At 48.6% G+C, this 24697-nt stretch overlaps 2 protein-coding genes across 14 annotated transcripts; one reads left to right on the forward strand and one right to left on the reverse strand.

Annotated features, from left to right (window-relative positions):
• The first annotated feature begins 883 nt into the window (after window positions 1–883).
• On the forward strand, window positions 884–23831 carry OGG1 (8-oxoguanine DNA glycosylase). 11 transcript variants are annotated; one of them, XM_059663498.1, is made up of 7 exons: window positions 884–1239; window positions 1579–1826; window positions 2374–2553; window positions 4393–4574; window positions 5367–5517; window positions 5655–5704; window positions 23091–23831. In XM_059663498.1, exons 1-7 carry the CDS (start codon window positions 1133–1135, stop codon window positions 23091–23093), a joined length of 921 nt encoding a protein of 306 aa, XP_059519481.1. In that variant the 5' UTR covers window positions 884–1132; the 3' UTR covers window positions 23094–23831. The 11 variants fall into 11 exon arrangements, 7 of the variants coding, with proteins under 7 accessions (XP_059519481.1, XP_059519478.1, XP_059519482.1 ...); XM_059663495.1 differs by lacking the exon at window positions 23091–23831 and adding an exon at window positions 5968–6188; XR_009448509.1 differs by lacking the exon at window positions 4393–4574.
• On the reverse strand, window positions 6237–18773 carry CAMK1 (calcium/calmodulin dependent protein kinase I). Of its 3 annotated transcripts, none has more exons than XM_059663492.1 (13): window positions 18629–18773; window positions 18084–18174; window positions 16035–16149; window positions 14207–14338; window positions 11224–11298; window positions 10976–11114; window positions 10070–10196; window positions 9903–9978; window positions 9119–9231; window positions 8237–8315; window positions 8053–8140; window positions 6622–6739; window positions 6237–6515 (listed from the first exon to the last, which is right to left on the reverse strand). In XM_059663492.1, the coding sequence occupies exons 2-13, from the start codon at window positions 18151–18153 to the stop codon at window positions 6433–6435; spliced, it is 1215 nt and encodes a 404-aa protein (XP_059519475.1). In that variant the 5' UTR covers window positions 18154–18174; window positions 18629–18773; the 3' UTR covers window positions 6237–6432. The 3 variants fall into 3 exon arrangements, with proteins under 3 accessions (XP_059519475.1, XP_059519476.1, XP_059519477.1); XM_059663493.1 differs by having other exon boundaries at window positions 18136–18174; window positions 18629–18743; XM_059663494.1 differs by lacking the exon at window positions 18084–18174 and having other exon boundaries at window positions 18629–18765.
• Window positions 23832–24697: the final 866 nt, after the last annotated feature.

A 24697-nucleotide genomic window follows, 5' to 3' on the forward strand; every position in this document is an offset into this window, starting at 1 on the left:
CATCTTTCCTGGGCTCAGCCAGCCAGCCGGCCCCGGCAACCGGGCTAGGCAGACAGGCTGCCCCGCGGCCACACGCTGGCGCTTGAACTTTGAGTCGCCTTTCCCAGCCCCCTGAGAAGCCCCGACACAAGCCGCATTGGATGCGGCAGTGTGAGATGGGGAGGACGGAAGGAAAGTCCTCCCGAGCAGAGAGCAGCGGAGGCAGGGACAGGAGGCCGATCTGGAGTCAGGCCTCGGAGTGGTCTGTGAGGAGGCCTAAGACCGGCGGGCGCGGAGACATTTCCTCAGGAGACAGGCGCTGTGGAGACTCCCACAGGGCTCGGTGGGCTGGCGCTGTGTTCGGGTCCGGGTCCGGGTCCGATTCTCAGTGAAGAGGAGCTCATCGGAAGAGGACCTCGGTAAGCGAAAAGCAGACTAGAGAGGCGCGGTGGAGAAAGGCTCTCTGAAGATGGCGGGGGATAGGATTTGGTTGTGCGGGCCGGCAAGCCTGACGACAGCCAGTGAGGACCGGGGGCCTGAGGGCCCCGGCCGGTGGGGACACGCTGGCCCGCCTAATGCGGAGGAAAGGGCCAGCGGCGGGGCCAGCGGCGAGCCCAGCGCGCGCTAACCGCTGAGAGGCCTCGGGAAGGCCCGCCCAGCGCCGCCACGCCCGTTCTCATTGGTGCCTCGTATGTCCCCGCGGATTGGCTACCTCTAAAACGGACTTGCGCCCTACTTCCGGTGAGGCTTCTCAGGAAAGGCCGGAAGGGTGCGCTTGCGCTTGAGTCCCAGAACTACTGCCGCTTCGGGGTACAATGGTGAGCGCGCTGGGGCGTGGCGGGCGGAAGGTTTAGGGCCGAAGGCGGGACAGAGTGGAGGGGGCGGGACTTTGGCGGTGGTAAGGGGCGGGGCCTTCGAGGAGTGGTAGAAGGAAACTGGGCGGACCTTATACAAACATTGAGAGGCGAGGATTTCGTGGAGTTGGACGAGGCCTTCGGTGAGGGAGGCCTTCGGTGAGGGAGGCCTTTGGTTCGTGGTCTCTTAGTGGGCGTGGTCTGCTGGTAGCGAGTAGGTCTGGTTCTGAGTGGGCCGAGCCATTATGGGGCGGAGCCTGATACAGAAATGTTAGCCTGCTCACTTTTGCCTGGTTAGCATGGGGCATCGCACTCTGTCCTCCGTCCCGGCCCTCTGGGCCTCCATCCCATGTCCACGCTCCGAGCTGCGCCTGGACTTGGTTCTAGCTTCTGGACAGTCCTTCCGGTGAGTGACCTTAGCCTGAAGTGCAAAGTTGGGTGTGATGGAAGAAACCTCAATGTATCAATGTATGAAACAGGAAATTGAGGCAGGGGTGGAGAGCCTGTTACCTTTTTTTTTTTTTTTTTTAATAGCCGGTGATTGTTGTAAGGGTGGGAAAATAGTTGGACATAATAAGCCTGTGCAGTGTTGCGAGGATCAAATGATATAATTGATGTAAAATAAAGCACTTTTACTTTACAAATGATAAATCAGTTTTATGTATGGAAAGGTTGTAGGATGGGAGGGCCCCAAAGGTTGCAAGAAGGGAAACTGAGTGCTAGGGCCCTGTGCCTGGGGTCTCAGGTGGAAAGAGCAAAACCCTGCGCACTGGAGTGGCGTGCTGGCAGACCAGGTGTGGACACTGACCCAGACCGAGGAGCAGCTCTACTGCACTGTGTACCGAGGGGAAAGGGGCCAGGCTGGCAGGCCCACACCAGGAGAGCTAAAGGTCCTGCGCCAGTACTTCCAGCTGGATGTCAGCCTGGCTCAATTGTATCGCCATTGGAGTTCCAAGGACCCCCACTTCCAAAAAGTAGCTCAGAAATTCCAAGGTGAGTATAGAGCCTGGGACAGGGTTTGGGTTGGTGTCATTGTAGTTTGGTTAGGTTACCCAGTTTCACCATCTGTAAAGTGGGGATTATATCTACCTCATAGGATTTTATGAGGATTAAATGAGCTAATACATGTAAAGTGTTTAGAATAGTGCCTGACACATAGTAGTTATTATTACTGTTATGATTATCCTGCTGATCACCATCATGGAGTGACAGGGATATTGAGCCAAATTCTGGCTGTGTGACCTAGGGCAGGGGACATCATTCATTCTGTAAATATTACAGAGCATCTGCTATGTGACTGGGGTTATAGCAGTGAACAAAGTGGACACAAATCCCACCCTCATAGTGTTTACATTGTGGCTTGTCTGTGGAATGGGATGATGACCCAGACCTCGCAAGATGCTATGAGGAATGATGTTGCTTTCTCTAACAACTTTGTCCCTCATTCCCCTGGGAGCCTACATGCCTAGGATCTGAGGGTGAGAGGAGGCCACTCCTGACAACAGGTGCTTCTCTTACCCCCTGCCTTTCCGATCTTCAGGTGTTCGACTCCTACAACAGGATCCCATCGAGTGCCTTTTCTCCTTCATCTGTTCCTCCAACAACAACATTGCTCGCATCACTGGCATGGTGGAGCGGCTCTGCCAAGCCTTCGGACCTCGGCTCATCCAGCTCGATGATGTCACCTACCATGGCTTCCCCAGCCTGCAGGCCCTGGCTGGTGAGTCGGTGGGTGCCTGCCCCAGTGCTCACTAACAGCTTTCAGAGTCTGTTCAGTTCTCCCCTGGTCCCCATCTCCCATCTCAAAGCTTCTTGCCTTCCCAAAGACTGTCCTCATCCAGAATCATCCTGCCTGGTCCGATCAGCCCCAGACATACCTCACCCTCCCTATCTGTCCCTGAAATGTCAGCACCTCACTACTCTGTTTCTTGCCCCATGGTTTCAATGCCTCATCAGAAAAACATCCATATGCAGTGTGTAATAGGTTGGGGTTAAATACATATGCTTTTTTATTTTATTTTTTTAAGAGAAAGTTTATTTAGAAAGTCACAGAGGTAGAAGTGAGCTGTAAAAGAAATGGGATCAGGAAACAAGTTACAGAGGCACAAGAAGGACCCTCGGAGCTTAGGAGAAAGAGAGAGGCAAGGAAAATGCACGTTAGCAGAAGTGGGTGAGGAAAGGCACCGGCGTGCTCCATAGAGAGAAACCTCTACACACATGTTCTGGAAAGAGAGTGCCTTAGTCTGAATCCCAACTCTGGCACTTATTTAGCCTCTCCTCTGTTTCTTCATCTGTGGAATGTGATAATAACTTATCAGAGTTGTCACAAGAGTTGAGTAAAAGAATACACATACTGCACCTAGTACATTGTTTGGCCTATGGGAAATATGCAGAAAATTCAAGTTGCTATCTGTATAGTGATCCAACAATTTTGTATCCAGGAACACACATTCTTTACAGCAGTCCTGTGAGGCAAGTTTTACAGAGATAAGTATCTCTATTGGCAAAAGTGAGGACCAAGTTAAGGGAAGTGCTTGGGGAATGTATAGTAAGGAGACAGCCTGCCTGAAAAAAAAAAGAAAGAATGTTTTTGGTGCTTAGAAACCCAGTCTTGTACCTTAGCTTCCAGCTTAGTATTCATAAGAACTCAAGAAATTCATTCACCTCTTCAGGCTTCTCTTAACTTGTTTGTAGGATGGGGATAACAGTTCCTATCTAGAAGAGTGAGAGGGAATAAAGCCATCATGAAGCGGGTTTAGAGCACATGAGTTGGTGTTTCAGATCCAGGTGCAGATCCCACCTCCACCGTGTCCTTTCTTCAAGTTACTTAACCTTTTCTAAGTCATCATTTTGAAATAGGAAAAACATCTGTGAAATAGGAAAAACAGCCCAGCCAATGTTGCTCGGTGGTTGGGTGTTGACCTATGAATCAGGAGGTCAGGGTTTGATTCCTGGTCAGGGCACATGCTCAGGTTGTGGGCTCGATCCCCAGTAGGGGTCAGGCAGGAGGCAGCCGATCAATGATTCTCTCTTATCATTGATGTTTCTATCTCTCTCTTCCTCTCCCTTCCTCTCTGAAATCAATAAAAAAATATATTTTTTTAAATAGGAAAAAATACAGTACTATTATCAGGGTCCTTGAGAAAAATGAGTGTGATAATGTATCCAAAGCACTTTGTCCATATTTGGTAACCAGCACTTGATCATAGAAGCTCTTGCTATTATTATGACTATTATTTTAGATCATGGGTGTGAACAGCCCTTTGGAAAGGTTAAGAAATTCAGTTGGGGAGTTCCTCCAGGGCAGCAAGCCCTTCTGAGTCCCTGCTCCAGTGTCCAACACATAATAGGTGTTCAGAAAACATTTGTACAGGGGTAGAACCCAGACCTTAACCCTGTCCTTTGCACATGCAAGTATCCCAGGGTCTCCCAGAGGGTGGTGAGGTGGGAGAGGGGTGCTTAGGAAAGCATTCCTGTGGGGTGGAGGGCTCACACTAGCCTGAGGACATAAAAGGATTTGAGGATGCCTGACCCTGCTCCTTTCCCCACCCTCCTACAGGGCCAGAGGTGGAGGCTAAGCTCAGGAAGCTGGGCCTTGGGTACCGTGCCCGCTATGTGAATGCCAGTGCCCGAGCCATCCTTGAAGAACAGGGGGGGTTGCCCTGGCTGCAGCAGCTGCGCAAGGCCTCCTATGAAGATGCCCACAAGGCCCTCTGCACCCTGCCTGGAGTGGGCACCAAGGTGAGGCCTCAAAGCAGGTCGGAGCTACCCTCAGACCACTCATGTAGAGAGTAACAGAGCAGGAGACAAGGCCGGCCTGAGAGCTGGGTGCAGGCTCAGCTTCTGGAGGCAGAGCAGGAAGGAGAAACGATACAAGCAGATACTTTATTAGAGAAAATGCAAAAAGGGTATGAAGGACATTACCCTCTGAATGCATTTGTAGAAAGGCCATTTGTTCAGGTGCACATATACACTGCTATATATATACACAGAAATTTCCTGAAGGAATCACAGGGAACTTAATAGTGGTTACCTTTGGGAAGACACATAGGAAGGTATTTCTACTTTTATTCTTCTTGTGAATTATATGTACTTATAAAATTTTTTCTTTAATTTCAACAAGAGGATTGTGAATCCGACATTTATTGTGTTCTTCTGTAAACTTCTCTGCAGTTTTGTTTAAAGAACTTTTTTTTAATGGACTCTGAACTTCACTCTAACATTAAGTCCTTGTTTTGCTTCTTCCTAGCCATGTAACTTGAGCCAAGTCACTTTACCTTTCAGAACCTCAGTTATCTGCAAAATGAATATAGTACCAGCTTCTTTTCAGGTTATGAGAACTTGGCCTGCGTTAATATTCATGCAGTAGCACTCTCATCACATCTGTATTTAAAATTATTAATAGTTGGTATATAATGATCGAGAATATAGAATAATAATAACCTCAGAGTGGAGGAGGAAGTATAGCTGGCTTTGGGGCTAGAAGCAGGATGCTGCCTGAATCCTGCCTTTCCTCCTCTTTTTCCGTCAAAGGTGGCCGACTGCATCTGCTTGATGGCCCTAGACAAGCCCCAGGCCGTGCCCGTGGATGTCCACGTGTGGCAGATTGCCCAACGTGACTACAGTTGGCACCCCACAACAACCCAAGGCAAGGGTCCAAGCCCCCAGGCCAACAAGGAACTAGGTAAGGAGAGAGGGAGATGCCAGGGCTGGCAGTAGGCTGAGGTGGTAGAAACTTCTCACCTCTCTCCCTAATACCCCACCACTGTGGATGGGGAGTGGAAGGGGCCAATTTGTTTTGCCTCATTATCTCTGATTTAGGAAACTTTTTCCGGAGCTTGTGGGGACCTTATGCTGGCTGGGCCCAAGCAGTGAGTATACCTAGGCTTCCTCTCCTCCAGCCTAGACCCCATAGGACTTCTCCCCAAGCCCTGACCCGGGGACTCTTCTACTGCCTCTGCCCTAGGTGACCCTAAAGGATTCTCTACCCTCCATCCCCAGCCCTGACTCTAGTGGATTTGTGTTGCCCTGGACCTGCTCCCCAGTAATTCCCTTTCTCCCCACACTACCACCAGCCTACCAGCCCTAAACCCAGCGTACCCTGTCCCACATAGACTCTTCCCCCTGCCCCCAGGTGCTGTTCAGTGCTGACCTACGCCAGCCCCACCAAGAGCCACCAGCAAAGCGTAGAAAGAGATCCACAGGGCCCGAAGTCTAGGTGGGGGGCACAGGACAAAGGGATTCTCCCAATACCTTTTCCCTCCATTCCCCATACTCTCCTCCATCCAGACTCATGTGGGGAAGGGGGCTCCATGCAACTACCTCAGGGGTCAGACACCCTCAAACCAAGCAGTTTGCATAACAGTGTGGGGTGGGGGCATTATCTCGGGAGACAAAGCTACCTTTGGTTTTATCCTCTTCCCTTTATTACAAGAAGGAACAATAAAATAGAAACATTTGTATGGAAAATGCAGTGGGGAAGTGGTAGGAAAAGGGGTGGGGTTGGGTGGAACAGGGTAACCCCAGTTGAAGGAGAGAAGGGGAGCAGTCTGCCCCCAATCTCTCACACACAGGGGATCCTGACCCTGGATCCAGGGACCTAGAGCTGGGGGGACAGCCTGGAGGACATTTCCGGGCCCGGCTCCACACAGCAGTCTCGACAGCAGCAGCCAGCCACTGGCCCTACATGGGGAGAGAACAGACTTGGCTGTAGAAGCAGACCCTCCACTCCAGCCTGGGTGCCTCTTCATGGACCACCCATACCCTTCCACAGAGTCCTGGTCCTCACCCCCAGCTGCTGGTGTCAGCAGCTCCCCGTGGCTCGCCGTCGGTCCCTGCCCCTCCTGGCTGGTGCCCAGCTGTAGCTTCCTCATGTGCCGCACCACAGCCGTGGCATTGAAGGCTTGCTGTGGGAAGAGGGGGGAGAAGGGACTTTTGAGAGAGTGGGAGATCATGGGGCAGGGTCTGGTGGTGGGATTCTTGCAGTGGTTCTGTTATTTTCAGGTGTTATTGATTGATCCCCTAAAACCACCTGAAATATCTGCAAGCCTTTATTAAATTATATTCAGCCATATTACGTATTTACACACACATATACACACATATATAAAAAGTATATAAACAGATATGTAACTTTTATATATAATTCATTCACATAATAACAAACACAATATAGCATATTTCAGGCATCGTTCTAAACACTTTACATAGTAATTCATTTAATATTCATGGAAATCTTTGAGGTGAGCACTATTAGTGTCATCATTGTCAAAGGAGGAAACTGAGGCACAGAGAGGTTAAGTAACTTTCCCAGGTGTGTATATATCATTACTTAACATATCCCCTGAGATGTCTCCATAAATCCCTCAAATTCACATGTCCAAAACCAAAGTAATCCCCTAAGACAAGTATCAGGCCAGCCCTTGACATCTCTCACATCAATATCCATCCTACCATCACTTCTTGTCAATCCCACCTCCTAATTGACTCCTGGACCAACCACTGTTCTCTGTTCCTGTTGCCTCTGCTCTGGTCCAGCCCTCACTGTCTCCGGCCTGCCTCTCTGCCACATCCTCCTAAGGGGTCTCCAAGCCTTCTCTCTGTGCCTCTCTCTGCATCCTGAGAGCCCTTTCTAAAGGGCAAATTCCTGCTGAAAATCCTTCTAGGGCTCCTCAGCATCATTAGGATCAAGTCAGTGTTCCACTGTGGCATTTGAGACCCTAAGCAGCCTGGGCCTGCATCTCCAGCCTGGGCCCCACATCCCAGAAGCCTTCACTGTCCCCCAAAGCCCTTCCAGTACAGCCACGCTTAGCACTGGCACTTCCTTGAATGTCTTCACTTTTGCTTGTTCTTGGCCCTTTGTGCATTGGTTCCCTCTGCCTTAGACATTATTCTACTATGCCTAGCCAATTCCTACTCAGCTGTAGGTCTATAAGGCCATCATCACCTTTTTATGCCCTTCCAGGACCCTGTAGGTTGGATTAGATGTCTCCTTAAGAATTATATACTGTTCTCCCTCTAGACTTGGAGGTCAGGGACCCTCACCGGAATAGAGTAGGTGCTGGGGAACATTGAATGAATGAAAGGTTCTTTGGTAAGCATCCTTGAGCAGTTACTGTGTACCCGACTTGGTGCTAGGTGTTGTGCAAGCTGAGGCATGGTTGCGGGTGGGGAGGAATCCTGGGGCGGCTGGGACCCAGGACTGGGAATGTGGGCTCACCTTCCACTTGCTCTTGGCAAAGTTCTTCTTGATCTGCTCACTCACTGACTGGTGAATATTCTTATCTAGAGCCGTATCGCCTGCAATCCTAGGGTAAGGGTATGTGGAGGATTATCTGTGAAGGCAGAGGCAGGCCTGGGAGCCCCAGGCCCTACCCCAGTTCACAGCTCATGGAAGCTCTCACCATGGGTGCTGCAAGGCCTGCTCACAGGTGAACCTCTTCTCTGGATCCTTCTCCATCAAGTGCCTGATGAAATCTTTGGCTGAACCCCCAAGACAAAAGTAAAGACAGAAAGAGCATGGTAGTGCCTGGGGACACCACCAAAACAGAGCCCACCCCCTCAGGTCTGGCCTGGTATCCAAGCAAGATGAGCTGCCAGATTTGTTCATGCACCGTCTCACCCCACCTGTTCTCCTTCTCTAAGCCAGGGGTCCTCAAACTTTTTAAACAGGGAGCCAGTTCACTGTCCCTCAGACCGTTGGAGGGCCGGACTATAGTTTAAAAAAAAACTATGAACAAATTCCTATGCACACTGCACATATCTTATTTTGAAGTAAAAAAACAAAACGGGAACAAATACAATATTTGTATTTGCATGTGGCCCGTGGGCCGTAGTTTGAGGACCCCTGCTCTAAGCCCTCCACACACCCCAGGATTCCAGCTCTCTCCTTTTCCCTTAAGAAAAACTTGTTCTTAGAAGATTCTACTCAGCGTATTCACACTGATGTGTAAATGATTGATAATGGTTTCACAGGTTTGCCTCCTACTAGGAGGCACAAAAGGACAGATGAAAACATTTATGTGGTGTTTTAGGCATTAGGATGTCAGTGGGGGAGAGGGACGGGGAATATTTTCAAAAATACTATGTTTGAAGACTGAATGAATGAATGCCTATAGGTTTCTCAGATCACGGCCAGGCAGAGGGAAGAGCCTGGGGAGATTGTCTCAAAGACAGCTCTTAGTCTGGGGCCCATCTGACTTAAGGAAGGCAGTGAGGAGACCCCAAAGTAGATGAGGAAGGCACCAGAGGCAGGGCCCAGGAGAAGAAGGCAAAGCCCCAAATACCAGAGTCAGAGATGTCGTCCCAGTAAGGAGAGTCAAACTCGTACTCGGCCTTCAAAATCTGTTCAAAGAGTTTGGCATCATTCTCGTCATAGAAGGGGGGGTAACCGCAGAGCCTGGGCAGGGAGAAACTCATCCTCATTTTCCATTTTCAGTGTACCCACTGGCTCCTGGATGGAGCTTCGGGGCAGTCCCAGGGGTTAGGCAAGACCCACAGGAAGGAGTTCCCCCTTTTACAAAGGGGGCTGAGGGAATCTACCTCTCTCTGCCGTGTTCACCCCTGTCCAGTTCTACTTCTATTCCTTAACATGCCACCATCTTTCCTTCCTCAGGGCCTTTACACTTGATATTCGTGTCTGGCTCACTCACTTCATTCAGGATGCCACTCAAATGTCACCTTAGAGAGGCCTTCCCTGACCTTTTCATCTAAAATGGCATCCATTGCCCTCTCCCTACCCTGCTTCATTTTTCTTCATAGCACTTTTTACCACCTGACATTTTATGGATTTATCAACTTGTTGTTTACTTGTTTATTTACTTGTCTCTCTGCCCTACTAGAGTGTCTGCTCCCTGAGGGCAGGCACTTTGCCTGTTTTGTTCTCTGCTAAACACCCAGTGCTTGGTGCAATGTCTGAAACATAGTATCTATTGAATGAAGTAATATTAGTCATTAATTGGTAGACAAAAATGTGGAGGGCAGGAAGGAAGAAATTGCAGAGAGGAAGAGAGCAGTAGGGGAGAAGAGAACTCTGGAGCCATACACCCCAATGGCCAAGACCCCACTCACAGGATATAGGCAATGACTCCAATGGACCAGCAATCCACTGCCTTGCTGTAGGGTTTCTGGGCCAGGACCTCAGGGGCTATGGAGGGAAGAGGACATGGTGACAAATCTCTGCCCTGCAGCTCCTGGTTCCTCCCCTGCCCATGGTCCCAGCCCAGGGCCCTCCGCACCCACGTATCCCGGAGTCCCGCAGGCCGTGGAGAGTACACTGCCAGGGTCCTCCATCTTGGAGAGGCCAAAGTCAGAGATCATGATCTTGGAGTCTTCATCCAGGTTGTAGTACAGCAGATTCTCTGGCTTAGAGGACAGGAGGGAGGGGAAGGGGCAGTCAGAATTGGCCAAGCACCCCCTGCGAAACAATGGACCCCCAAAAGCCTCTATGGCTTCACAGCTGCTATCTTACTTTTAGGCACAAGAAACTCAAGGAGGTTCTCAAGGAGGTTAAACGTTCTAGAAAGGACAAGGACCATGAAGATGTGGGAGGGAATTTTCCTGTAAACCTCAGAAATAATATTTGAGCACCTACTGTTGGCCAGATCTTGTGCTAATGCTTGATTTCATTGCATCCTTACCACATCGCTATCAGGCCAGTCTGAATAATCCCGCCTTACAGATGAGGAAACCGATGCCTTGAGAGGAAAAGTGACTTTTCTGAGAACCTACAGTTAGGGAGTAACAGGGCCAGGATTCAAACTAGATCTGGCCTTCTAGACTGGAATGAGACGTACTACCCAATGTGAACCTCATCATAATCTCTGAGAATTAGGATTTCGGGGGGTTCTAGATTTTTTTCATTATGTTTTACTCTCCCATCCAAGTTTTCTACAAAGAGCAAGTGGGAATTTTATTATAAGAAAAAGACACAAGTCATTATTTGGATAAAATGACAGTAGAGTTCACCTTTGTGTCCATTTGAGTGTCTGAACTGGAATGGGAGGCAGTTTAGGGCTTACAAGGTCCATTTTGCAGATGGGAAGCCAAGGTTCAGAAAAGGGGTGAGAGTTACCCAAGGTCTCAGTGAGTGTGCAGAGCCCCCACCCCTGGGTGCCCCAGCTCATCATACCCTCACACCTCACCTTGAGGTCCCGGTGTACAATGCCCAGGTCATGCAGGTATTTGACAGCATCCAGCACTTGGAATATAAGACGGCTGGCGTCCCGCTCTGTGTAAAAGCCTTTTTCCACAATGCGGTCAAACAGCTCCCCTCCTGACACCCTGCAGCAGGGAACAGGGCAGTCTGGCCAAGAAAGCAGGAGAAGCAGGGAGGCTAGGAAGGGGGCAGCAGAGAGAGGTGTGATGAAGGGTTAGAGTCGAGGCCACTCACAGCTGCATGATGAGATAGAGGTGGCCCCCACTCTCATAGATGTCATCCAGGGCAACAATGTTGGGGTGCTTGATCCTGAATAGAGAAATGAAGTGGGTCAGAGCTGAGGACAGCTCAGCCACCTTCCCACGTTCACCTTGAAGGACCACCGCCTGAAATCTGGGTAGGATAAACCGAGGATCTGGATCCCAAAGGGAAAAGCTGATTTACCACAATGGGTTATAATGTATTAGAAGGCAGGAGAGCATAGTGATAAACACTAGACTCTGGCATTGGACAGGCTTGGGTCCAAACCTGCCTCTACTACATGCTATTTGGGGACAAGTCTTTTCACCTGACAGTGCTGATCAACATATGATTTTTAAAATTTTTCTGTGTTGGTAAGTCTGTCAGTTTACACGACACCAGGGGCTTTATCTTGCTCACCACTGTACCTCCTGCACCTGGTGCAGATTAAGTGTTCAGGAACATTCACTGAATTGAGTGTAACCTCTCTGAGCTTCAGTTTCTTATCTATATACTAGATGCATGAAATTCATGCAAGAGTAGACCTTTGCAGTCCTGGCTGCCTCAGCCCTCACAGCCCCAGCTTCGTCTGGAAGGTCATCTGGGTGGTTGTTCTGCTGTTTGGTCGATTTGTATATTACACTTTTATTATCTATATATATAGAAGCCTAAGCAACCCTTATGACCAAACGACTGGAACGACTGGTCGCTATAATGCACACTGACCACCAGGGGGAAGATGCTCAATGCAGGAGCTGCCCCCTGGTGGTTCATGCACTCCCACAGCCAACCTCCCTTGGCTGGCTAACCTCCCATGGTCCCTCCCCCTTGGCTGGCCAACTTCCTGCGGTCCCTCCCCCTGGTCAGGCCCCAGGCTGGGACCGAGGAACTGGGGGTGAGTGGCGGCAGACAGCCAACCTCCCATGGCCCCTCCCCCTGTCCCTCTTCACAGCCAGCAGGCCCTGGTGGTGGTGTGGCGGTGAGGGAAGGAGGAGCGGGGGAGGCAGGGAACTGTGTGGTGGCAGGGCACCAGCGGTGGTGTCGGTGTCCAGCATCCATTCCTTCCGCACCTGGCCTGGCAACTGTTGCCTCCTCTCCCAACCCCATCCAGCCCCTGATCCTAGGAACCCCACCCGTGCACAAATTTCATGCACCAGGCCTCTAGTCAACACTAATAAAAGAGAAAAATGGTAATTGGCGTACGACGATACCCTTTTCATTGGCTAATCAGGGCTATATGCAAATTAACTGCCAACTAAGATTGGCAGTTAACTGCCAACAAGATGGTGGTTAATTTGCATATGTAGGCACAATGCAGGGAGGCGAAAGGGAAAGCAGGAAGAAGCCCCCTGCCACTGACAGTGATCGGAAACCCAGGGGGGAGCTAAGAGCTGGGGGGCAGGGCAAAGGTGGCCCTGGGGCCGCCTTTGCCCTGCCCCCCAGCCATGATCAGAGAATCAGGTGCCTTTTCCGCCCTGGCCAGTGATAGCAGGAAGTAGGGGTGGAGCCAGCGATGGGAGCTGGGCACGGTCGAAGCTGGCAGTCCCAGGAGCTAGGGGCCCCTTGCCTGGGCCTAAAGCGAAGCCCACGATCGCGGGGCCGCTGCAGCTGCGGGTCCCCGCTGCCCGGGCCGGACGCCTCAGCCAGAGGCATCCTGCAGGGGCAGGGGTGGAGCCCGCGCAATCGCGGCACCCCCCACTGCCACTGCAGGTCCCCGCTGCCCGGGCCGGACACCTAGGCCAGAGGCGTCAGGCCTGGGCAAGGGGCCGATCCTGTGATTGGAGGGTGATGGGGGTCAATGCCTGAGGGGGCAGGCTGGGCTGAGGGACACCCCCCCGACACACACACACACACACACACACACACACACACACACACACCCAGTGCAGGAATTTCGTGCACCGGGCCCCTAGTTATAGATATAAAAGCCTAAGCAACCATTACAACTGAATGACTGGTCGTTATAATGCGCACTGACCACCAGGGGGCAGATGCTCAACTCAGGAACTGCCCCCTGGTGGTCAGTGCGTTCCCACAGCCAACCTCCCGCACCCTTCCCACCTCCCCACCCCCAGCCAACTGGCCAACCTCCCACAGTCCCTCCCCCTGGCCAGCTGGCCCTGATCGGGACTGGATGAGAAGGCCCTGTTTGGCCCCGATCGCTGGCCAGGGCAAGGGACCCCACCTGTGCACAAATTCGTGCACCAGGCCTCTAGTCTATAATATGAAGCCAATGATAGTACTTCCTTCAAAGACTTAGGGTGAGGATCACATGAGATAATGCAGGTAATATAAATAAGATGCTTGGCATAGTGCCTGGCACATAGTAAATGCTTTAAAAAATATACCAGTGATGGTGATTGAGCTTGATGGAAGACTTGTTGTATGACCTTGGACAAGTCCTTTGCCTTCTCTGGGCCTGTTCCCTCACCCCTACCACCAATAGTAGAAATGATCATTTTGTCCCTGCACAGGGTGGTTGGAAAGCTCAGGGAAGAAATTGGAAGTGAAGATTCTTTTAAGTCTTTTAGTGAGGCAGCAAGTTTCATATCAGCATGAGCAATTCATAGACCAGGTGTTGTTGATTTAGTCAGAAGGTCAGCACACAGGCATATTTAACCTTGTTGAATAATGGCTTTTTATGTTGGAGAACTTGGGGTAGGTCTAGCGATAACACCAGCTGAGATACGTGGGTTCAAGCCCTGCATAGAGTTGACCTTTAGACCTGATTGAACAGATTAAACCTCTGTAAATAAGCAAGGACATCTCAATCTCATCTGTCATGTTAGCTATTGTGCCAGGCACTTGAAATAAAGGACCACTTATGCTGTCCACAACCTTGACAAGTGGAGATCATTACCCCATTTTATAAATGAGTAATTTGAGGCTCAGAGAGGTTTAATGCTTTGCCCAAAGCAGGGGTCAGATGGAGATGGAAAGGGTCAATCTGGGCAGGGACAGGCTATGGCTCACGCACTTGTGCAGCACAGCAATCTCATTTTCCATGCTGCCCTCCTTGCCCTCCAGAGCCTTCTTGGCGATGCATTTGATGGCCACCAGCTTCTGAGTCCTTCTGTCTTCTGCCAGGATTACCTCTGAGAAGGCCCCACTGCAGGGAAAGGTATTCATGAGACAGGAACCTGGAACCCCAGTTTCCCTCCAGTCTTTCCTCCATTTTCTATGGGTTTTGTGACCACCTCTGGACCAAGGAGGTGGGATGAGACTCCCCCATCACTCATCTGTCCTCTAGTGCCAATCGGAGTAGTCTGTGCCCTGGCCACGGTAATTGGGTCATGTGATGCAATCCAGGTTATTGGCACTTTGAGAATGTGGTACTCTTTCCTGCTAAGCTGGTAGAATATAAGCCTGGGAATAATGGTAGTCATCTTCTCAACCTGCTTGAGAATGAAGCCAGCACAAAGGAAATCAGAGCTGAGAAATAGTCCAAGACAATTTCCTGATAACATAATGTGAGCCCCTGGATCCAGCCATGCCTGGGCTTTTTTATTATGTGCATGATTGATTCCTTTTTCTGCTAAAGCCAATGTGAGTCATGGCTAATTTAACACCCTTTAGAACCTTAAAATACCATCTGCATTACCTGGAAACTGTTTATAAATGCAGAATCTCTGCTCCCACCCCAGACCTACTAAATCAGAATCTGCATTTTAATATGATGCTTAGTGATTTGTATGTTCACTGAAGTTTGAGAAGCAATACTTTACAACAGGCTCCTAGAAAGAAACAAACTCAGTTGCACTGGAGTTCACTGATTAAGGGGGGTTTACTAGAGTATTTTTTCTACAACGTTTTGAATAATAGGTCATAAGTCAAATAAAAGCATCTCCCATGGTGAAATCTCAATCATCAGGTAACTAGTGACTGTGATAGTCTCATTGCTGGTTTCCAGCCCTGTTCCTCTCCAACTAACTCTCCATACTGTGATCAGAGTGACCATCTTGAATTGCAAACCTGTCAAAAAGTCTTAAATGTCTTCCTGTGGCCTGTGGAATAAAGTCCAGCCTCCATAGTTTGGCTTTCAAAGCCATATATGACCTGTTCCCTTCTCTTCTCCAGCCTTTTCCACTCTTCCCCAGTCTCTGATGATAAGCTCCACCTGACTCTACTCCTTTCCACACAAAACATGCCTCTGAGCCTTTGCTTATGCTATTCCTTCTGCTTGGAATGTCTTTCTCTTTCTCAGACAAGTACACTCCTACCCATCTTTCAATACCCAGCTCTAATGCCCTCTTCTCCAGAAAATATTTCCCCAGGCAGAAGCCACTGCTCTCTCTGGGCTCTACAGAGTCCTCATTCTCTTCTTTAATTGGAGCCCAGCATGCACCCTGTTGGCATTTTCCATGTGTCTGTCTCCCTCACATGTTTGAGAACAACTCGAGGGCAGAGACTAGGTTTGAGTTATTTCTGGACGCCCGGCACGGAGAACAGAGCCATGCCCAGCTGTAGTTGCCAGACATAGGCCAGAACTCCCAGCCCTTGGCAGCAAGTTGAATAAACTGGCTCCTTCATTCTCCCCTACTTCCTTCTCTCCATGGGAACCCAGAGCTATGGGAAGAGAAGCTCCTGTTCTATCCACTGCTGGCCAGAAATGAAAAGCCAGTATCAGCCATGGCAAGGCTGCTATAGGGCTGGGCTGTAGGAAACAGGAAGTAGTGATCAACTGACCAGAGGAAGCACCACCCTGGACTCAGCCTTCCCAGCTAACCAGGCCAAAAGTGAAGACCTTCCCAACCCCACCCCTCAGCTCAGCGACAGCCCCCATTCTCTCCTGCCCTGAGACTCACGTTCCCAGAACATCACGGAAGTCGTAAATGTCCCTAATGTTCTCCGCCTGCTTCCAGTTGGGGCCTTCCACTGCCCCCGGCATGGCCCACTGCCCACCGGCCACAGCCAGGGCTCCTAGAAAGGGGAATGGAGGGAAAAGACTCAATAAGGCCCAGACTTCTATGTACTGGGAACCCCATTCTGTCATTCAGGCTGCATCTATTCATTCTTGGATTCATTTATATGACAAAATCATTTAACAAACATTCATTCATTCACCAGTCATTTATTCATTTAGAAAACCCTTATGCCTAGAGGAAAATCCTTCATGGTGCTAGCAAAATTCTTTATTCAACAAAGTCATTCACTCATTCATTCATTTATTCAGCTCACCTCCCAGTTCCTCCCTCTCCAAATCCAAACACCCCACGAGACCCCGGCCTCCCAAAGGACAGCAGAGGCCTCAGAACAGCTTGTAGAGGCACAAAACCCGGAAGGAACCCCCTATCCCCAGAACCAGCAATGTCCCAGCCCCACCCTTGCTGGGGTGTCTCCTCTCCCTCCTCCTTCTCCCCACTCAGCCTCTCGGAAATCAGGCTTCCGGCAGCCAGGGCTTTCAGCAATATCTCAGCCACAGTTTTAAATAGCTCCTTCTGCATAGTTACCATGGCAACAGCAGCCACAGCTGGAACTTGCCAGGATTCCTATTTCCCCCTTCCCACCTGACTCCCTATCTGGGTCTTAGCAGCTCGAGAAATGGTCTCACCCAGCCTGTCCCCTCCTCACTTCACCTGACCGTGATCCAGCCTATACCTTATTCTGCTGAGATCCTGTCTGCAGGAGAGGATGGGAGTTATTTCTCCATTTATCAGAGGGCGAATGTGGAGACAGAGGTCCAGTTTCCCAAATGAACCCCTGCTGGGGCCCAACTAAGTTTGCTGAGGGCAAAGGCCTTAGAGGGGTCCTTCTTGGATTGGAAGGCCTGACCTCAGCTGGTCCTTCCAATATGCAGCCAGACTGGGCCCATTCAGCGAACATAACCTCTCAATCCTATCCCAGGCCCACAAAGGAAGAAGCTGAAACAGTGTAGCATGCTGGAGCCTCAGGGAAGGCACTTTCCTTCTCTCTGCAGGAGAATGTGGGGAAGGTGCCCTGACTACAGTCTCTGGTGTGAGATCCCACTCCTCTGATAGGACCTCCTTCCCAGGGGGGCCTGGCCAGCCACATCTTCAGAAAATGAGACTTGATGGTAAGCTCTAGAGCAGTGGTTCTCAACCTTCCTAATGCTGCGACCCTTTAATACAGTTCCTCATGTTGTGGTACCCCCAACCATAAAATTATTTTCGTTGCTACTTCATAACTGTAATTTTGCTACTGTTATGAATTGTAATGTAAATATCTGATATGCAGGATGTATTTTCATTGTTACAAATTGAACATAATTAAAGCATAGTGATTAATTACAAAAATAATATGTGATTATATATGTGTTTTCCGATGGTCTTAGGCGACCCCTGTGAAAGGGTTGTTCGACCCCCCAAAGGGGTCGTGACCCACAGGTTGAGAGCCGCTGCTCTAGAGGCAGAGTTTTATTATTTATTTATTTATTTATTTATTTATTTATTTATTTATTTGAGGCAAAGTTTTAAAACCCACCTGGAGGCTAGCACATACAACCCTTACCATTTCAAACATGTCCTTGTACCCAGACATACCACACCAAGCCCCACCCACACCTCTAAACCCAAACACCTGCCCACAGATCCAGCACACTCCATACCCAGATACCCTGACACCTGATAATATATGCACACCCAGACATCAGCACATATATCCAAACATATGATCCCCCAGACATCCTCACGCCTAAACATCCCTCCCACAGGTCCCTCTCACACCTTGACACACATCTGTATGCACCTAGACCAGATGATACCCAAAAAAACAACACACTCACCCATCACCTGTATACCCGACATCCCAGATTCACTCATATCCTTCACTCTCCAGTTCCAATACACTCTAAGCTCCAATACTAGAAACTGAACCCCAACAACTTACACACTTACCTTCAAACGTCCTCAGCACACAATCATATACCCCACCCTCCACTTTTACTACCTTTTGAGATACCAGCATGCACAACACCTGGACACATATCTGCAACAGAAACACTGATTACCAGACATCCCCACCCATAAGGACACACACCAACACAATGCAACTCTGCATCTGATCCACATGCCTATGCTAAGACGTTAGCACACCCCAACACAGCCCCTCACATCTCTACCTCCAAATGCCCAGTCCTTCCACATTCAGGCCCAGCTGCTTGTACACACACACACACACACACACACACACACACACACACTCCGCCCCACCTTCCTCTATTATCCATTCAGTTCTCCACCGGCCCTCCTGGCACCTGCTGGTCCTAGGGCAGAGGTAGTGAGGAAAAGGCCCACCCAGCCCTGCCCATCCAGAATCCAGCCAGCCTCGACACCCCCTCTCCTCCTTGGGGGAGGGCATCCAGTGGCTGCAGGGTCCGGCCGCCCCTCCTAGACGCCCAGGGTTAAAGGCGGGACGCCCCCGCTGCCCTCCCCTCCAGTACCTGCAGATGCCCCGCCTCGGGGCTGGCTGCGAGGCCCAAGGTAGCTGGCGCTGAGCTCCCGCCAAGGTCCGCAGTCGCTGAGCGCCTGGCCCGCCCGCCCGTTCTCTCGCTGGGACTCGGCTTGGGCTCAGCTGGCTCCCTCCGCCCGCCTGCGGCTCTGATGTCAGTGGAGGAGGAGCCTGCGGCGGAGGGACCAGGGACTAAGAAGCGAGACTCGGCTCCAGGGCTGGGGAAGGGGCACGGGGGGAGGGGGGGCGGGCGTGGGGGAGCCGAGGGGATCCCAAATACAAGGCAGATCCTCTGCTGGACTCTGCCCGCCCTTCGTCCCCAGTAGGACCCCCATTTCACAGAGGGGTCAACGGAGGCCCAAAGAGATGCAGGGTTCAAAATCAGCAGGTGGTCAGAGGCGAAGCCGGGTTCAAACCCAGATCTGTCTAATGCCAGAGGCTGGCCAGTTTCACCCTGTCGCCTCATAGAGTTTCAGACCAGTCTGGGAGCTCCCATAGGACTCTGTGGCTCCGTTTTCCCTCCCCTCTCTACCAACCCGCCCCTCCACTGGTGCCCAGAAGGGAATTAGGCCCCTCACAAAGGCTCAGGAGACTGAGGGTGCGGGGATGGGGCAATAGGGAAAGATTAGGCAATGAAGAGAATAGAGACAGTGTTGGGTGGAACCCCAATTCATAAATGGAAAAAACAAAGCACGCGGTCCCTCAGTGAGGCAGAGCTGATGCCCCAATTCCCTACACCTGGGTGTGGTGCCCAGAGGAACTGGGGCTAGGGAGGAAAGCGGGAGGAGAGGGAGTTAAATCGGGATCCAGAAGGAGGCTAGCCAAAGAGAACCAAAGTGCCACGTGACTGGGCAGGCGCCAGGGGCTGATGGTTGGAGGGGAGTGGGGCACGAAACCGCTCCTGGGCGGCAGGCAGGCGGCCAAGGGACCTGACCGAGGTCCTCTTGCGCAAGGCCTTCCTTGGGAAGAAATTTGGTGCGGAGGGAGGAAGGGGGAGCAACTCACAGGAAGCGGGGGTAGAGCTGGACTGTGACCAGCCAGGGAAGGCACATTGCTTTGGATCCCCACTCACCTTAATCACGTGCCAGTGCCTCTCCCCCTTCCTGAATTCCTGCATTGTCCAGCTGGAGATGGGGAGAAGATAATGCTTACCCCAACTCAGTTCCAACTGGCTTTCCTTCTTTATTCTCAGGACTGTGTCAGAGGGTGGTCAATCTATTATGCCCAATGTACAGAGAAAGATGGCTAAGATTTCTAAAAAGGCTTTAGAGATTGACTAATCTGAGTCTCACTTTACCTCTCTGAGCCTCAGTTTCTTCATCTGCAATATGGGAATATTGATAACTGTTCAATTTTCCTGAGAATTCTAAGATAATGGTTGTGAAGTGCCTGTAGGGATTCAAAATATGAGAGCTATATTTAACTGTAAACTGAAGCTCAGAGAAGGGACCTGCTTTGTCCAGGGACAAGAGGCTAAGGGGCAATTTCCCTCCCTCAAATCTCAGTATCTCCGACTGTCTAGTCCAGTGGTCGGCAAACTGCGGCCCCTTGAGTGTGGCTCTTCCACAAAATACCATGTGCGGGCCTGCACGTACAGTGCGATTGAAACTTCATGGCCACACTCAAGGGGCCAAAGAGCCGCATGTGGCTTGCGAGCCGCAGTTTCCCGACCACTGGACTAGACACTTCATGCCCAGGACTGAGTGCCTCATCTCCCCTCCCTATGCCCACCCCAAATACACACTGAGCTAAGGTTGTCTCACCACAAATTCCTGTTTTCTCTTTAACATTCCCAAGGTGATAAGGTGGCCTCTAACCTTCTGAAGACTGGTATACTTATTATGCTCTATTATACATTTTGTCTACTTTTAAGCATGTCTCAGGGCACTTATGCTTTCCTTTTTCTAGCAAAGACATTCTGTCTTTTTTTAAAAAGATTTAAAAATTGACTTTAGAGAGAGAGCTAACAATGTGAGAAACATTGATTGGCTACCTCCCATACACACCCCAACTGGGGATCAAACCTCCAACCTGAGTATGTGCTCTGACTGGGAATTGAACCCACTGCCTTTTGGTATACAGTACAATGCTTCAACCAACTGAGCCACACCAGCCAGGGCAGTCTTTTTTTCTTTTAAAAAATATTTATACTATTCAAGTAATATATGATCATTCAAGAAAATTACATAAACTACTAAAAACATACACAAGACTATTTTTGCTACTGATCAGATTCCTTCACTTGCCAAGTTACAATCCCAACCTAAGCCAGTTTCATCAAAGAGGATCATATGGCTCACAATAGCTGACAAGATGGAAGGAAAAACATCAGGCTTTAAGGTCTTTTTTTTTTTTTAAATATATTTTATTGATTTTTTACAGAGAGGAAAGGAAAGTGATAGAGAGCCAGAAACATCGATGAGAGAGAAACATCAATCAGCTGCCTCCTGCACGCCCCCCACTGGGGATGCGCCTGCAACCAAGGTACATGCCCTTGACCGGAATCGAACCCGGGACCCTTGAGTCCGCAGGCCGATGCTCTATCCACTGAGCCAAACCGGTTCTGGCAGGCTTTAAGGTCTTAGAGTCTGGAACTGGAGACATGGTAGTCATAGAATTTGCTTTCTCTCATCTCTCCTTGTCTCGATGTCTCTTTGCACAGTTTTCCTTTCTTCTGCAGAGTGATCTCTACCTGGCAGGAAACATGGTGTGGGGCAGCCCCAGCTTTCCAACTGAACCCAGCAGAAGGAGAGCTGTATACTCAGGGGAGGACTCTCTGATGGGTTCTGGTGGAGTGACATGCCTACCTCTTGGCCCCAAAAACTTGCCAGTGAGTGAGATACTATATTGGGCAAATGTACTATCATGGCAGCCACACCAGAGTCACCAGGAATGAAGAGGGGTATCTTGCCCAAAGGAAATAGGGGTGCTGGGCAGGTGTGAATAACAAATTCATCCCAGCTCTGTTCACATCAATCAGAAATAACCAGTGTTAATATTTTGTGGTACATATTATTTCATACGTTTGGGGATGCATATACACATACACATTACTTCCTACAGACCCCACCCTCACAGCGAGCATATTTCAAGATACTAAAACAAAAAGTGACTCAAGGCAGGGCAAATTTATGAAGAGAAAAAGGAAATAATTCTCTTCTCTCCTTTGTTGTTAAAAAGATGACAAAGAATTTATCTCCCTCAATTCTTGAACCTGACAGAAAATAAGCCATTGGAGGAGTGAAAATGGAAGAAATCACAGGGAAAAGATTGACAGGTTTATAAAACATTAAAATATTCTTTTGCCTGGTTGACGTGGCTCAGTGGTTGAGCGTTGACCTATGAACCAAGAGGTCATGGTTTGAATCCCAGTCAGGGAATATGCCCTGGTTGCAGAGTGTGTAGGAGGCAGCCGACTAATGATTCTCTCTCTCTCTTTCTCTCTCTCTCTCTCTCTCTTTCTCTCTCTCTCTCTCTCCCTTCATCTCTGAAATCAATACAAATGTATATATTTTTTTAAAAAGATAAAACATTTTTTTAATTTCTGTTGCTGGAAACAAACCAAAAAACCCATACCCTACTCCCAAATCATAGCCAACAGTAAAAGGCAAATTTCAGACTGGGAAATGTTTTATAGACAATGGGTTAATATTTCTGTTAAGTAAAGAACACATAAAATTGGTAACAAACAGATCAAGAACCCAATAAATAGTCAAAAGAAACAGATGAAACAATAAACAAGGAACAATTTCTACCTCACAAGTAATTAAAGTGCAAACTAAAAGAGCTCATAGCCTTTCAAACTTGAAGTTTAAAAAACTGGTAACACTAAAGCCTGGTTTTATTGTGAGCAATGGATACTTCTACATTTCTAGTGGGAAAATGAATTGTTAAAAATATTTTATAAAGCAAATTTAATGGGGGGTGGTTGGGGGGAGCTGGTTGGGGAGGATGGAGGAATTGAGAAAAAACTTATGGACACAGACAACAGTGTGGTGATTGCAGAGGGGGAGGAAGAAGGTGGAAGAGGGTATCCAGGGATAAATGATGATGGATGGAGACTTGACCTGGCGAGGGGTGGGGTGAACACAAAATATAGTGTACAGATGGTGTGTTGTAGAATTTTGCATCTGAAACCTGTGTAATTGTGTTAACCAGTATCACCTCAATAAATTAAATAAAAAGGAACAAAAAAGCAATTTGGAAATATGCATCAAAGGCTTAAATAATGTCCAGGCCTTTTTGAGCCAGGAATTCCTCTCTGGGAATCAATTTCAAGAAAACAATTCTGAATTAGAACAAAGCTATCTGCTTCAAGATGTTTAAAGAAATATTTTTGGGGTGTGTACCAATTTGGTGTTCAATTATTTAAATTATATTTAAACAACAACAACAAAGAAATGGAATGGATTTGAATGTCATCTCACATCTTTTTTCTCCTTCTATTGAAACAGTGATGGCGCATTAAAAGACATTTGAAGTCAAACAGACCTGGTTTCAAACTCCACTTCCACCCCATACCTGCTGTGGGATCTTGGGTAAATCATTTCACTGTTCTGAGCCTGTTTCTTCACCTATAGCATGGCATAATCATACTGATAAACATATCTACTTTGTAGCACTATTTTGAAAATTAGACAACTTGGAAAGTGCCTTTCACCTAGTAGGCTAGTTCCTTTGCTGTCACTTGTGTTCCCAGGACATTCCTGGTGCAAAGTAGATGCTCAGTAAGAAATGGGTCAGAGGAATTCTCTTCTCCTTTTCTATACATCAGCTATCTCAGGATAACTGCTTGTAATATTATTTCTTCTTCCATTCTTGAAGCCCCCCATGTTGTAGTCAAGCTCCAAATTTGGAGTTTTCCTTCTGCCGTCAAGGTGTCCACTTCTACTTCTTACCCTGTCAGGAGCAGCCCATCTTAAGAGACTCAGAGATCCTTCCAATATTTACCAGATCTCCCTGATCTCTCTTGGCTAATACAGGCATATTTTAGAGCAATGATTCTTGTGTTTTTCTCTGATTCTCAACCCATAGTACAGTGGAACCTCGTTTCTCAAACTTAATTCGTTCCGGAAGGCTGTTCGAAAACCGAATTGTTTTTTCCCATTAGAAATAATGTAAATTGGGATCTCCTCCCCTTCTCTTTCCCCTCTCCTCCCCCTCTCTTTCCCCTCTCCTCCCTCTCTCTTCCCCCTCTCCTCCCCCTCTCTTCCCCCTCTCCTCCCCCTAAAAAAAAAGAAATAATGTAAATTGGATTAATCCATTCCAGACCCCCAAATGATTCCATGTTTTAAACTTTCTTATATACAGTACATGTATATTGTACTGTCTAATCTGTAAACACTTTAAAAACAAAAAGGACATGAAATGTAAATGAAAATTTAACAAAAAGGAAAGGAAATGTACAGTAAAAAATGAAAATTTAGCAATAACTATAAGCAGCAACAAAAGCAGAAAAACATTAAAATGTTCATAGCACAATATCCTGAGATTTTAATAGTAGTAAGCTGACTCATATTTGTGCATTCTCTCATTTGTTTGTCACCTGAGAGAAATATGATTGATCATGCAGGTATCAGCATAAAAAGGTTTTCAGGCTGAAAAGCGAATTGTTCAGAAATGAGGTTCCACTGTACCTTTAATTTTGTATGTGGTAGTGCTGGCAGGCCCAGAGAGGGACAGTAAGAATAGGGCTTCTAGAGTCTAAGACTTGGCTTACAAAACTGGTTCACCACCAGTTATCTGATCTGTCCCTTCCCCTTCCTGTATCCTAGTTCCCTCATCTGTAAAATAAGGGTAATAGTATTACCTGTTCTTACATAGGGTTGTTGAGAGGACCAAATGAGAGAATTCACAGAAAGGGCTTAGAACCATCCTAGCTTGGTCCCTTGCAGAATCATTCTCCCAGAGTTGTGTTTTAACAACATGCTCTGAGTTTTCATCAAAGGATGTGAGAAGAAGTCACACATGAAACTCAATTTCTATTTGCTGTCAGATTTATGGAGAATATTATCCATATATGACTTCAGTTGAGAAATTTCTCCAGCACAAGAAATTATTG

Source organism: Myotis daubentonii, chromosome 14, assembly GCF_963259705.1.
Source record: "Myotis daubentonii chromosome 14, mMyoDau2.1, whole genome shotgun sequence".
In the NCBI taxonomy this organism is placed as follows: domain Eukaryota; kingdom Metazoa; phylum Chordata; class Mammalia; order Chiroptera; family Vespertilionidae; genus Myotis; species Myotis daubentonii.

Bases quoted from the DNA above. Each gene is read 5' to 3' on its own strand.
- OGG1 (XM_059663495.1), top strand. From the start codon at position 1,133: ATGGGGCATCGCACTCTGTCCTCCGTCCCGGCCCTCTGGGCCTCCATC. The intron at 2,554-4,392 runs GTGAGTCGGTGG...ACCCTCCTACAG, and splicing joins CAGCCTGCAGGCCCTGGCTG to GGCCAGAGGTGGAGGCTAAG. The intron at 5,705-5,967 runs GTGAGTATACCT...CCCTGCCCCCAG, and splicing joins ATGCTGGCTGGGCCCAAGCA to GTGCTGTTCAGTGCTGACCT.
- CAMK1 (XM_059663492.1), bottom strand. From the start codon at position 18,153: ATGCTGGTATCTCAAAAGGTAGTAAAAGTGGAGGGTGGGGTATATGAT. The intron at 11,299-14,206 runs GTGCGTGAGCCA...TTCTCTATTCAG, and splicing joins GAGATTGCTGTGCTGCACAA to GATCAAGCACCCCAACATTG. The intron at 11,115-11,223 runs GTGAGTGGCCTC...TCCCTGCTGCAG, and splicing joins CTCTATCTCATCATGCAGCT to GGTGTCAGGAGGGGAGCTGT.